Source organism: Myotis myotis, unplaced genomic scaffold, assembly GCF_014108235.1.
Source record: "Myotis myotis isolate mMyoMyo1 unplaced genomic scaffold, mMyoMyo1.p scaffold_m19_p_12, whole genome shotgun sequence".
Taxonomy (NCBI): Eukaryota; Metazoa; Chordata; class Mammalia; order Chiroptera; family Vespertilionidae; genus Myotis; species Myotis myotis.
Window position 1 is genome coordinate 17,042,839 of NW_023416316.1, and position 13,184 is coordinate 17,056,022.

At 39.0% G+C, this 13,184-nt stretch overlaps 1 protein-coding gene across 2 annotated transcripts in view; it reads left to right on the plus strand.

The window, feature by feature from the left end:
* SVEP1 (sushi, von Willebrand factor type A, EGF and pentraxin domain containing 1) overlaps window positions 1-13,184 on the plus strand; it is a 148,638-nt gene that overhangs the window by 100,449 nt on the left and 35,005 nt on the right. For both annotated transcript variants that reach the window (XR_004971183.1, XM_036330047.1), the window contains exons 33-37: window positions 1,114-1,290; window positions 1,514-1,598; window positions 2,473-2,664; window positions 3,686-3,853; window positions 10,597-11,269. Coding sequence is in view for 1 of the 2 variants with exons in the window: in XM_036330047.1 (XP_036185940.1) it covers window positions 1,114-1,290; window positions 1,514-1,598; window positions 2,473-2,664; window positions 3,686-3,853; window positions 10,597-11,269 (1,295 nt within the window). In the remaining variant the exon portion in view is untranslated. The remainder of the gene's footprint in view (window positions 1-1,113; window positions 1,291-1,513; window positions 1,599-2,472; window positions 2,665-3,685; window positions 3,854-10,596; window positions 11,270-13,184) is intronic.

The window sequence follows — 13,184 nt, forward strand, 5'->3', positions numbered from 1 at the left end:
TTATTTGAAAATAAGACAATATTTTCAACATCAAAGAGGAGATGGGGAAGATAAACCAAATTTAAAAAGACACATAAGTAACAACTAAAAGTGCTTTAAATTAGCACTGTGCCTCTCCCAACCTCCCAAGTTCTGAACAACAAAACTGAGAGCCAGCTATATCACCCGACTATTGAAGAAATGCCTACAGAGTAGAAAATAATAGAATGAGTTTAGAAATATAACCAATGGCTTCCACTGCCTCAGTCAGAACAAGGAAGATGCATTATCACATCTTTGTCGTCAGTATCTTTCCTCTGCCCCAGCCACACAGAATAATATCATTGGGAAAAAAAATAGACATCTTGCCTTACCACATCTCTATATATTGTGATAACTTTGATAATACCCATCTCTCCACCCATCAGTATTTTTCTGCATTTATTATGAGAAAGCAACTACCAGCAAATAATAAAGAATAATTCTCAAAACCTGTCTAATAATTGCATTGACTTTTTGAGAGCATTTCATTTAAAGTCCTTAGCGTTTAAGTGCTCTTCAGGAAAATTGAATCAATATCTCTTCCCTTTTGGAGAATTCAAGTATTATAGTCACTTCTGTTACTCAGAGCTAGCCGCACATCTCCCCTTAACTTATTTCCCTTCCTACAAGTGGTGACTGACCCCAAATTTGCAAGTGGTAGGGGCTCACCATCTGTAGTCTGTTTGAATAGTGAGGCTGGAGACTTCTCCTAAATGTGCTTTGGATGAGCTTGAGAGAACGTCAGTTACTCTGGAATGATGGGTATGAGGTTAGGGGAAGTCAAAGGGACTGAATCCTTGTTAAGCCATGCCCTGGCTCCACCACTACCTCCCAGTATATACCTGCCATTTCGGCCAGATAAATTTTTATATATTTTTTGCTGTTTCAAAATATTGTTTAATTGCCTATTAAATATATTTTCTGGTCTAATCAGTCATCACATCTCTGGCTTTCATGTACCTGCCTTCAAAAGCCTTTTCCTCAGAATCTAACTGGCACCTAACCTGTAGTAGAATTATTTTGCCATGAGGCCTTGGATGGTTGTGTGAAAGCCACTTACTGTTCCCCCCAAAACTGCTTCTCTCTTTCAAGAACCAATAAAATGTAAGGCTCCAGGCAATCCAGAAAATGGCCACTCTTCTGGTGAGATTTACACAGTGGGTGCCGAAGTCACATTTTCTTGTGAGGAAGGATACCAGCTGATGGGCACAAACAAAATCACGTGTTCGGAATCTGGAGAATGGAGCCATCTGATACCACATTGTGAAGGTATGTTGAGTAAATTGCCCACGTTTATGGTGTTGGGCAATCCTAGACATTTGCGGGCTAGAAATGTCAAGGATTGTATTGCGTCAGTGTTCTTAGTATCTAAAACCCAACTGTTAGGCTTATGTGTAAACATGACAAGAAAACCTAGAGCTACCCTTGAACTTTCAGAGAGACTGCACACCCTCACTAAGAAAAGCAATGCTTTTGTGTTTCATCCTCACAGCTGTTTCCTGCGGTGCACCAGCTGCTCCAGAAAACGGTGCCATTGATGGATCAGCATTTACCTACGGCAGTAAAGTGATATATAGGTAAGCGTCTAAGATTGAAACGACATTGTAGAAGTTGTTGGTGACTGCTGGCAGTGATATAATACTGGGAGAAAGGAGGAAGAATAGTCCCAGAGGAAGGTTTTGAATTAATATGGAATTAACCGGGTTGTGTGTAGTATGAAGAAATTGAATGCAATAATCTATCCAATGGTAGTCATATCTAGAATCCTTAAATCCCTAAATCACAATCTGTTACTGCCACCAGCACCTCCTTGAGAAGCTTTAAGAATGGATGCCATGTAAGAAAGCTCTGCAAGCTAATGAATATCTTTGGTTAAAAGGGGAGCTTTGGTCTGGCCAGTGTGGCTCACAGATTGAGTGTCAATCTGTGAACTAGGAGGTCATGGTTGATTCACGGTCATGCATGTGCCTGGGTTGTGGGCTCAGTCTCCAGTGTGGGGCGTGCAGGAAATAGCCAATCAATGATTCTCTCTCATCATTGATGCCTCTCCCCGCCCCCTTCATCTCTGAAATCAATATAAATAAATAAATAAGCAAGCAAGCAAGCTTTGGCTCCAAATCTGATATTTAAAATCTAATATTACAGGGGCTAATACTAGATCAGATCACTCTCAAACCAAGAATGTTCTGTTTGCAGCTGCTAATCCATGACACAAACTGGAGGCAAGCCAAATCCTTAAATCTGTAGTCCTTCTTATCACCCAGCAAGATCCCTGTGGGGAAGATGTACAGTACTGAACCATAAAAAAAAAATTTCAAAGCATTATTCAGTAGGAAAAAAGAACTCTTCCAATATGAATAAGTTCTCAATATTTTGGGGGAGCTTGGGCACAGATAAAATTATGAGAAGTAAAGCAAATTATATTCTGTCCTTTTCCTTTATCTCCTTTAGGTGTAATAAAGGATATACTCTGGAGGGTGATAAAGAGGCATCCTGTCTTGCTAGCGGTTCTTGGAGTCACTCTCCTCCTGTGTGTGAACCGATCAAGTGTTCTAGCCCTGAAAATATAAACCATGGGAAATATGTTTTGAGCGGGCTTACCTACCTTTCTACTGCATCGTATTCCTGCGAGAGTGGATACACGTAAGTCCACAGATACCAGCCAAGCTTTCTACAATACTGTTACTCACCATTTACTCAGTAGGTTTCATTTGCATGTGACTGGCTGGTTTTCAATACAAGTTTCTCAAATTGGTATGACTCCTGAGGCCTAGCTTACAGTGAACGCCCAGGGAAATATTTCATCTGGAAACTCTAGTTCAATTGCTATAAGCATTTAGACATTAAACATGAAGGCAAAAAGTGTTGTGAAGTGTAGACAAGGCCTGGATTTTTTGGTAAGTGACTTACCAAGCTTATATCATCATCACATGGGATGTTATAAAAAGCATGTCAAGTTAAGGGCCTGGGTCCTTAATATTGTAAGAAGGTAATTTGAATAATAGGGTGTGTGTTGCGGGGGCGGGGTGGGGGGGCGCAGTGGAGTCCAGGGGCGCACAAACAGAGGGGACAATGGAGAGAATCAGTCTGTGATCAGAAACTTGGGCAACAGGATCTGAAGTGAAACAGATCAAGTGCACAGAACATGGAGTGAGTAATACAGGCAATCAGAATCAGTTTGGCAAGCAAAGATGGATGAGCCATGCCACAGGAGGCGAGGTTTGCAAAATCTGAGGGAGACCAGGGGTCAGAGTCATGAGCAACACGATTCAGATCCCAGGCTCAGGGCCAGGATAGTGCCCTTTGACCTCAGTGACCCTGAGCATCTCAGTAATCCTGGGTGTCTGTCTCCTAGCCAGCCTGCTAACCCCTTCTGATCTAGGTAACCTATTCACAAGGTCTGGAGGGCCCTACAGCACCACCAATGAGCACATTTTATTTTGCACCAAGTCATGTTGTTTTAGCCCAGTCATTGTTTTAAAGGGCCTACAGTCTGCTCAGGTTTCCCTTCCTTTTATATAAAGCAATAAAATATGAAGAAGTTTTATATTTATGTATTTAGATTCCTCAGGGGTCCCCTGTTCTCTTCTAAGTCCTTCCTGTGTCAATGCCATAGCAGGAAATAAACAGGCAATGAAAGAGGCGCTGTCATTCTTTCTTGTAGCTTACAGGGCCCTTCCATCCTTGAATGCTCGGCATCCGGCAGCTGGGACAGAGCGCCACCTACCTGTCATCTTGTCTTCTGTGGAGAGCCTCCTGCCATCAAAGATGCTGTCATCACGGGCAGTAACTTCACTTTGGGGAGCACCGTCACTTACACCTGCAAAGAAGGGTGAGTAACCTTGTGCGGTAAGGAGCATTGGGAGCCGCTGAGGGCAGGGATGCTCCCGACTGTAGAGATGGGCTCCCCTGAACGTTAAATTACATTTCCTGTCAGCCAAAGCCAAGGAGAGCTTTATGCTCTTATTCCCTGACGGCAGAAAGGGAGCATATTCTCCTGAGGGAACCATGTTTGCTTGGAATTAGAGTGATTTAGCAAACTGGGCCTTGAGTAATGGACATTGGGCAATGCGGTAGAAAATATCATCACACTTTAATTAAAGATGCAAAAAGCACAGCTAAATAAGCATTTATCCTCTGCAAACCAAAGGCAAGACTTTAAATCACAACAGAAAGATGACATGTCTTTAAGAAAAAAATACTCAATTTCAGGCTATTACATTTTTAAAGATCTCATTTTAATTCAGAGATGAATTTGAAAAACAAAAACAAAACAGGATGCAGATTACAAAGAGCTTTTACCCTCAATGTCTCATTTGATCCTCACAAAAGCCCCGTGAGGTGCAGAGAAAGGAGAGGTCACTCTGGATGGGTGATCTGCTTAGCGTCTCAGACAGGCCAGGAAGAATTGAGGGGTAATTGAATCCCAGGTGACCCGACATTTCCCCGCCGGCTTCCTCAATGAACATTTTCACCATGTGTCATGCTTTCACACTACAGATTTACCCCCGTGGCTTTTCACACAGTGGGAAGCAGGAACCACAGGAAGTTGCCATTGCCTGGGTTTGAAAGCTCAGCTCTGGTCTTCATTGTGTGGCCTTGGGAAAATTGTGTAACCTCTCTGAGCTTTGATTTCCTACATCAAATGAGTTCATTAAAGGATCATAATTCTTATGGATAATTCAAGGAATAAAATGATATAATGCTTGGCCTAGCAAGAAAAAATAAACTCAACAAAAATTGCCATTATTATGATGATTGGAGCACAACTGAGAGGGTACAGTTTCTGTACAATTATCGAAGTTGAAGTTCATTTCATTTGATAGACCGTCCCAAAAATACAGGCCTGCCAGCAGGTGGTGACATTCTGTTGCAAACTGCATAAATAGCAGACAGAAATCTCAAATCTTAACACCTTAAGTGAAAAGGAAAGCTTTAATATTAAACTACCAGTGCAGGAGTTAGCTTCTTATGGCTCCATCTCTCTCTGGCAGATTAAAAACTCATTTAAAAACTGCTTCAGAATAAACCACATAGACTAATAAAATTTAGTCGTGTTTGTGAAATGTTATCAAATATAATAACTAAATATTGACAGTGTCTTGTTTTTTTCTCATTTAAAAAGTGAGGCATTGCCACCATATAAAACTAGAAAATAAAAAGGTTATTTTTAAAAATTATCTAAAGATAAATGTAGTGATATTTTACTATATTTCTTCCCAGAATTTTGTCTTTGCATATGTTTCCTAGTATTAAAGATCACACTGTATATAAAATTTACATTTTTATCCTTTACAAATCTTACGTGTATTTTTGTCACTAATCATTCACTTATAACATTTCGTAAGAGTTCTGTATCTGCCTAATGTTATATCTATATATTGTACAAAAGGGATTTATTAAAAGAAGAATTAAAGACAATAATGAAAATCATTACAACAAGTCTGTACATTGGTAGAGGGTTTTTAATTTTTCAAAGGACTTTCGTGGGAACTATCTCATGTCTTCTGGCACATGTCAATCAGAATATCTCCATGGATGGAACTGGAGAGCATTATGCTAAGTGAAATAAGCCAGTCAATGAAGGAAAAATACCACATGATCTCACTCATTCATGGATAATAAAGACCACTATAAACTTATGAACAATAATAGATACAGAGGCAGAGCTGCCTCAAACAGACTGTCAAACTGCAGCGGGAAGGCCGGGGAGGGTTGGGGGGCAGAAGTGGGGGGTAAGAGATCAACCAAAGGACTTATATGCATGCATATAAGCATCCAGTGGACATAAGACACTGGGGGGTAGGGGAGGCCAGGGGATTGTCAAGGGCAGGGGAAAAAAGGAGACATATGTAATACCCTTTGTAATACTTTAAGCAATAAAACAAACAAACAAAAAAGAATATCTCTGGCCTAGACACCAAGACTTGGAGCTGTGGGATCATATGATATGTACATTTTTAACATTGCTAGATAGTGTTTGACGTTCATCAGTCATTTTCTTTATAGTCTGTTTCTAGTGTGTGCCAAATTCAAGAAATTCTTCCTACCCTGAGATCATACTCAGCATCTCTTCCTTCTTCCTGATCAGTTCAAAGATCTTGGAAAACATTAATTTCTATCACGCTGCTCATCATAAATGTCATATCATTATCTACATTTTATTTCCCCTTTTTCTTACAACTTTCCAAGTTAGTCATTTTTAATATACTCAATGCTTACTTAGATCTACTCATGTGTTTATTAATCTCTTCGTCACTATTGGAGCTTTGCTTTTTGTTTGTTTTGCATCCCATTCCTTCATTTTGGACTTCGTGTTTCTAATTCCTAAAGCATTGTCCTTTATATTTTTCTTTGGGCAGGACATAGTGAATTATACAATCTTTGTCTGAAAATAATAGTTTTATCCTTGCTCTTGAATTATAGTTTAGCTGGGTGTACAAGTCTACATTAATAGTATTTTTCCCACAAACATTTTGAAGATGTTCCATTGCCTTATCACTTCTAATGTTGCTATTGAGAATTCCATCACAGGCTAATTTAGTGGTTCTCCCCTGGGGGCAATATTGCCCTCCAGGAACATCTGGCAACGTCAGAAGACATTTTTGGTTGTCACAACTGGAGGAAAGGTGCTATTGGCATCTAGTGAATAGAGGCCAGGTATACTGCCAAATAGCCTACAAGGTAGAAGACAGCCCCCTACTCCCAGCAAAGAATTGTCTAGTCCAAAATGGTAATAGTGATGAGAATGAAGAAACTCTTGTTGAATTGTTGTCCCTTTAGGTATTTTTTTTAATTTATCTTTGTTGGTTTGGTGTTTCTCTATGATGTGACTAATGGTGCGTTTATCATTGTTCATCTTGTCCAGGACACATTGCACTTCTTACATCTGAGAATGGATGTCTTTCACCAATTTTAAAATAGTCTCATCCAGTTTCACATCAAATATTCCTTCTTCTTTACTTCCTCTCTTCTCTCTTTTTGTCTTATTAGATTATACTTTGGACCTTTTCTTTCTATTTTCCATATTTATTGACCTATCACATTTTCCATCTCTTTATAAGCTTTTGTTGCATTTGGGTAATTTCCTCAGATATTTCTTCCAGTTCACTAATGTTTCTTTCTACTATGTGTAATCTATTTTTGAATGTGTCCATTAATTTTCAGAAATTATTTTCTATACGTTTTAGAATTTCTATTTGTTTATTTTTCAAATATTTCTTGTTATATAGTCTCTTCTTTTTAAATAAGATCTTGTGTCTTTCTTTTAGTCCTTATTTCAAGGTTGTAGGTTCCATTCCTGGTCAGGGCATATACAAGAATCAACCAATGAATGCATAAATAAGTGGAGCAACAAATCTCTATCTCTCTCTTTTTCTTCTTTCCTCCCTCTTCTTCTGAAAAAAAATTATTTTTACAAAGATATTATCTCATCTAAAGCACTGGCTTTAGCTCCACTCTTGAAGCCACTCCATACATTTCTCTGCTCCTCTGAAAGGCAAACCATTCAAGTAGTGCCGGCTTGGCCCCAGGTTCTCCTACAGCTCGTTCATTGGAGCTCATTAGGAGGCTTCAGTACGGATCCCAGTCCCTCCACACATTTCCATGACTGGAAAAGGAGGCTCCACTCTGGCTCAGGTGCCAAACTTGCAGCGCTGGGAGACAGACATTCCGTTGGCGGAGACAGACATTCCGTTGGCAAAGACAGACATGTCAGCCAGCTCAATCTCAGATCCGCACTTCTCTTCGTTAAATATTGCCTTGCAGAATTAGAAACCTTGAACTGGCCTAAAACAATTCTTTCTCCCCACCCGACATTTATGGGTTGCTAACAAACTGGTGGACGCCTAGGCTAAGGACAGAGTTTTGTGGCTTTCACCAACATGTGAAACTCCCACCTAGCTTACTTCTATGCATCGATACTCTTTAGGTCATATGGTTAATAAACCACTTAAATAGCTTTCTTTTCTAGTGACATTTTGTCTGATAAAATCTAAGATTCTTGTCAAAAACCACTTCCAGTTAATCTGTGCCTACCACGTCTCCGCCCATCAACTGTCACAATCTGTCAAAATACACACTTCTAGTGCTCACCACTTCCTTTTCTGGGGGTTCATATGCTTTTCTAACTACTTGTAAGTTCTCAGATGCCCCAGCTATATCACACTCCCATTTCTTTGCTCATGTTACTTTTCTGCCTTGAATGATTCCTTTTCAACTTCTCTCTGACTCCACTCAAAAGCCTTTCATCTGTGAGGCCTTCCTCTTTTCAGTCTTAGGATAGAATCAATCACTTCTCCTTTAAACAGCCACTTTATGTGTGAAGAGGCCTACAATGCACCAGGTAATGGGAGGGGGTATGGGGGGGGGGAGTGGCACAGATGTGTAAACAGTAAACGTATTGGTGTTGCATCTGTGCACTAAGGAAGTAAGTCTAGCACATAGTATGATTGCTAAATTATGTAAGTGACTCTAGCACATAGTTTGGCCCTTAAATTATTTAATGACTAAATGTTGACTGAGAATCATAAAGAAAAGTCAAGATTGTAGGTCAGAAAAAGAAATAATATAAGACCTAAGAAGTCATGGGTAGTATCAAAAATGCATCCTTTAAATTCATTCATTCAAAAATCTATGTATTTAGTGGTAATTTTCCATTCCATTACAGAAGAGCTTTGCTGTGATTTTCCACTAGGGAGGAATGGTTGGTGGAGATTTTCCAGAAGATGAGGGATCAGAGGTCTAACAGAGTCCTGCCAAATTACAAAGCACAGTTCTTGTGTCCTCAAGAGGCTTTGAGGAATAAGGAGGGTTCTGGAGGCAGATGCTTCTGCCACAGAACAGCTGGTCCCATTAACTAAAGGAAGCATTTTATAGATGGCATGATGGATCCTAATAAATCAGGGATGTCTCAGGTGATGTCTGTGCATTTTAGCCAATGACATATGCTAGCAACATCAAGGGACCCATGGCAGTAATGATGCATGGTTCAAAGTGTGCAAGGGATGTAAATTGTGCTATAAAACATCAGGAGCCTCTACGAATGGAATTTTTACCCAGAGCACATCCTACACAGAAGTAATAGAACCTGGGCACTCAGGCCTTGGATAATGGTTTTTTTAAAATAAAATTATGTTTTTAGCATATTGTTTTTGTATATCTCCTAGATCCTCTAAGACAAAGACCATCTAAAAATGCATTAGGCTCAGATTCTTATACAAAGAACGATGCTTATCCAAAACAATGAATGCAGCAGACTCTAACTGGAGGCAGAGCACAGCTATTGGGGGTGTCAGAGTGTGTTCATTTTGAGACAGTAATATATGTGATCATAGGTAGGGTGGATGCACACACCTCTGCTGATGCTCTATCATTTTCCCTTGATCTCATAGATTTCATAAACCTTGCTTGCTAGGGTGAAGGAATTCCAACCTCTCTCTAGTAGTTAATTTCTTATAAAACCCAAAGGGACCTCAGGAGAATGTTTGCTAACTAATGACTTAAAAATCTTTCCTGAAAGGTGGGTCAAATAATTTGTAGTTGTAATAAGGCAATACAGTTTCCAAAGGATGCCCACAAGTTGTCTAACCATTTTAAAAGAGGAAAAGAGACAGAACAATGTTATGAAAAGGTATAAGTGTTGGAATCCAATAAACTAACTTCAAATCCTAACTGCTGCTTATAGCTGTGTGACTCTAGGCAGGTTTCTTAACCTGTCTACATAATCATTCATTCATCTATAAAATGAAGAAATTAATATGTCTAAACAGATTGAATTATGTACCCCATTATTTTGGTCTCCTCACCCTTTATTAATATCAAAATGATAGACTGATTACCTTTCCATTCAGTAAGAGAGTGTGAATAAAAATAAGAATGACTCAGATATAATTATTCTAATACTGCATACCATACTATTTTGTTCTACTTCATTGAGAGAGCACTTGAGAATAATTTAAGATTTTTGCAAGTATGTCATATATGGGTAACCATCCTGTACAAAAGACTGAGAGTTATTAAGCATAATTCATTCTGGTTGAATAGCAGAGCCATATGTAGAACACAGCTTTCAGTGCTAACCACATGGTTAAGGAGACTAAAATTATAATCACTGTTTTAAAGTTCATTGAATATAAGTAAGTGTGTAACTGTGAGCTATTTGTAGGCTACATATGGCTCATAAGAGATTGTTTCAAAGACTAGTGATAAAATCAACCAATGAAAACCATCTAAAGACAGATGAAGTTCCAATTTTGAACTGAGTCAAACGGGTATAGCTTACTCATTTTATTTTTAAAGACGTGTGTCACAAGTTTTAGAGTTCCTTAAATTGCAATAATCTTCAATCCACTTCCCTTTCTGAAAGAGCATGAATATTAAAATCAAGATATATTTCTATATCCCAATTAAAAATCATGTGATCAATCAGCTGAATAAAAAATACTATTTTAAAGAATAAAAGTAGAGTTGCTATAGGAAAGATAATAAAAAACCAAATAAAGAGGCACAAATACCTTTTCTCAAATATTATCCTTACTGTTTCTTTCCCTCCCCCTCCCTGCCCCCATCTCATAGCTACACCCTCGCTGGACCTGACACCATTGAATGCCTGGCCAGTGGCAAGTGGAGTGGAAGTAACCAGCAGTGTCTGGCTGTCTCCTGTGACGAGCCTCCCTACGTGGACCACGCCTCTCCAGAGACTGCCCATCGGTTATTTGGCGACATTGCATTCTACTACTGTGCAGATGGCTACAGCCTGGCAGACAATTCCCAGCTGCTCTGCAATGCCCAGGGCAAGTGGGTTCCCCCAGAAGGTCAGGCTATGCCCCGGTGTATAGCTCACTTCTGTGAAAAACCCCCATCTGTTTCGTACAGCATCTTGGAATCTATAAGCAAAGCAAAATTTGCAGCAGGCTCCGTTGTGAGCTTCAAATGCATGGAAGGTTTCGTACTCAACACCTCAGCAAAGATTGAATGCATGAGAGGCGGGGAGTGGAACCCCTCCCCCATGTCCATCCAGTGCATCCCCGTGCGGTGCGGAGAACCACCGAGCATCATGAATGGCTATGCGAGTGGATCAAACTACAGCTTTGGGGCCATGGTGGCTTACAGCTGCAACAGGGGCTTCTACATCAAAGGGGAGAAGAAGAGCACCTGCGAAGCCACAGGACAGTGGAGTAGCCCCATACCTACATGCCACCCAGTGTCTTGCAGTGAGCCACCTAAGATTGAGAATGGCTTTCTGGAGGTAAGAGACTGATTAGCAAGTGGTCCATGGCTTTCTTCACTTTCAAGGCCAGCCAGTGTGACTAACCTGGAATTCAAAAGCAGGGCCAGCCCGGCCAGCATGGCTCAGTGATTGAGCATCGACCTATGAACCAGGAGGTCACAGTTCAAGTCCTGGTCAGGCCACATGCCCGGGTTGCAGGCTCAGTCTCCAGTGCGGGACATGCAAAAGGCAGCCAATCAATGATTCTCTCTCATCATTGATGTTTCTATCTCTCTCTCCCTCTCCCTTCCTCTCTGAAATCAAGACTATGGAATATAGAATAAATATAAATATATATATACTTTATTTTAAAAATCAGGGCCAGTGAACAGATTGTTGAAAAACAGAAGTAGCTAAATCTGTAGGTATTGAATATTGGAGAAAAGGTCATAGAGATATGAATCCTTCTAACATATTAGCTTTCTGCATTCTACTAGTATATACACATTTGAAGCACTTTATAGCAGTATCTCAACCCTAACTATTGTTAGAATAAACCAACTTTAATAGATTTTGCTTTATAGAAGTTATTCCAAGATGGATATGTACTTTATTTTATAGAAATAAGGTCAAAAGAAATCTATTATCATTTCTAGTTTTTAGACAAAAGATGGGATTAAGCCATCTATTCGCTATGATGCAGTTCTTGCAGGCTTGTTTTAGTGGGTTTAAAAGTAATTTTACTGGGATGGACAAAGGGTTACATTACACCCACACATGTCCTGCCTTCTCACTAGTATGTGTCTTCTCATTAAGTCCATCCAGAAAGAAGGAAAATGTATTCCCTCAAAACAAGAGCCATTTTAAATAGACAATATTTAAATTGAACACCTTTTAAAGGCCAACACATACATAGTACCTGTTGTCCTTTATATTCAAAAGCAACAAAACAACAGGAAGAGCCATTTATTTAAGATATTTGCTCAAATGTATTAGATTTCCTTTGGAAGAGGATTATAGTATATGTAAGGAGGCTTTATTTATTCATTTAACAAATATTTCTGGAGCTCCTACTGGTGCCAGGTAAGCACTGGAAGTATAGTATTTAACAGTACAGGTTAGGTGTGTAATGGCCTGATGCTGACGCATGTGAGGGGTGACCAAGCAATAAATAAGTAAAAATAACAAGTAATTATGTCCAAATAGCAAGAAGTTCATTACAGCATGGAAGCTAGTCTTCACCTTTATCACTAACAAAGACCCATAGTAATCTTTTAAAGGTTTCATAACTAATTCATCTTTCGTCCCACCTAAAAATAAACTGTTATTATACACTTACTTATTTGAATTTTGAGATCATGAATATTAAGTATTCTGTTTAAAACTTCAATAGTATTTTTTAATTTCCCTTGTTGGTGTTTTAGCAGCAGTTTTTTAAAAAGTATATTAAGAATGAGTATCAAACTCTGACAGTACTTTTACGACCATATCCATGAGAAATATTTCATTGGCTTTTTAAATTGTCTAATGAAATTAACAAATAAAGTATGTTTGAATGTGTGTTCACTCTTTCGTGATTAAAACAACGAACTATAGTGTTGCTTTGGTCAGCAAGATTTTTTGAACTTACGAAGTAACTTACAATTTTCAGTATTACTTTAAAAATTCACCCATCAATTTAGACACTTAGTACTTATCTTTTACTTATGGGCTCAGCACTGTGATAATCATTTCTGCAGTAGTGATGACCTAATTTGACTTCCTACTGTCCTTTGAATTTATTTTAAAAATAGCATTTGGACCTACTGGAAAAAAACATAAATCCTTATTTGCTTGTCTTAATTGATTCATTTTAAATTAGGCATTTTAGTTTAGTTCGTTTTTACTATTCAGTGTATTTAGTTAATCATAAGATCTGTTATACAAATTGTACTTAATTGTTTCTCCCTGTCAT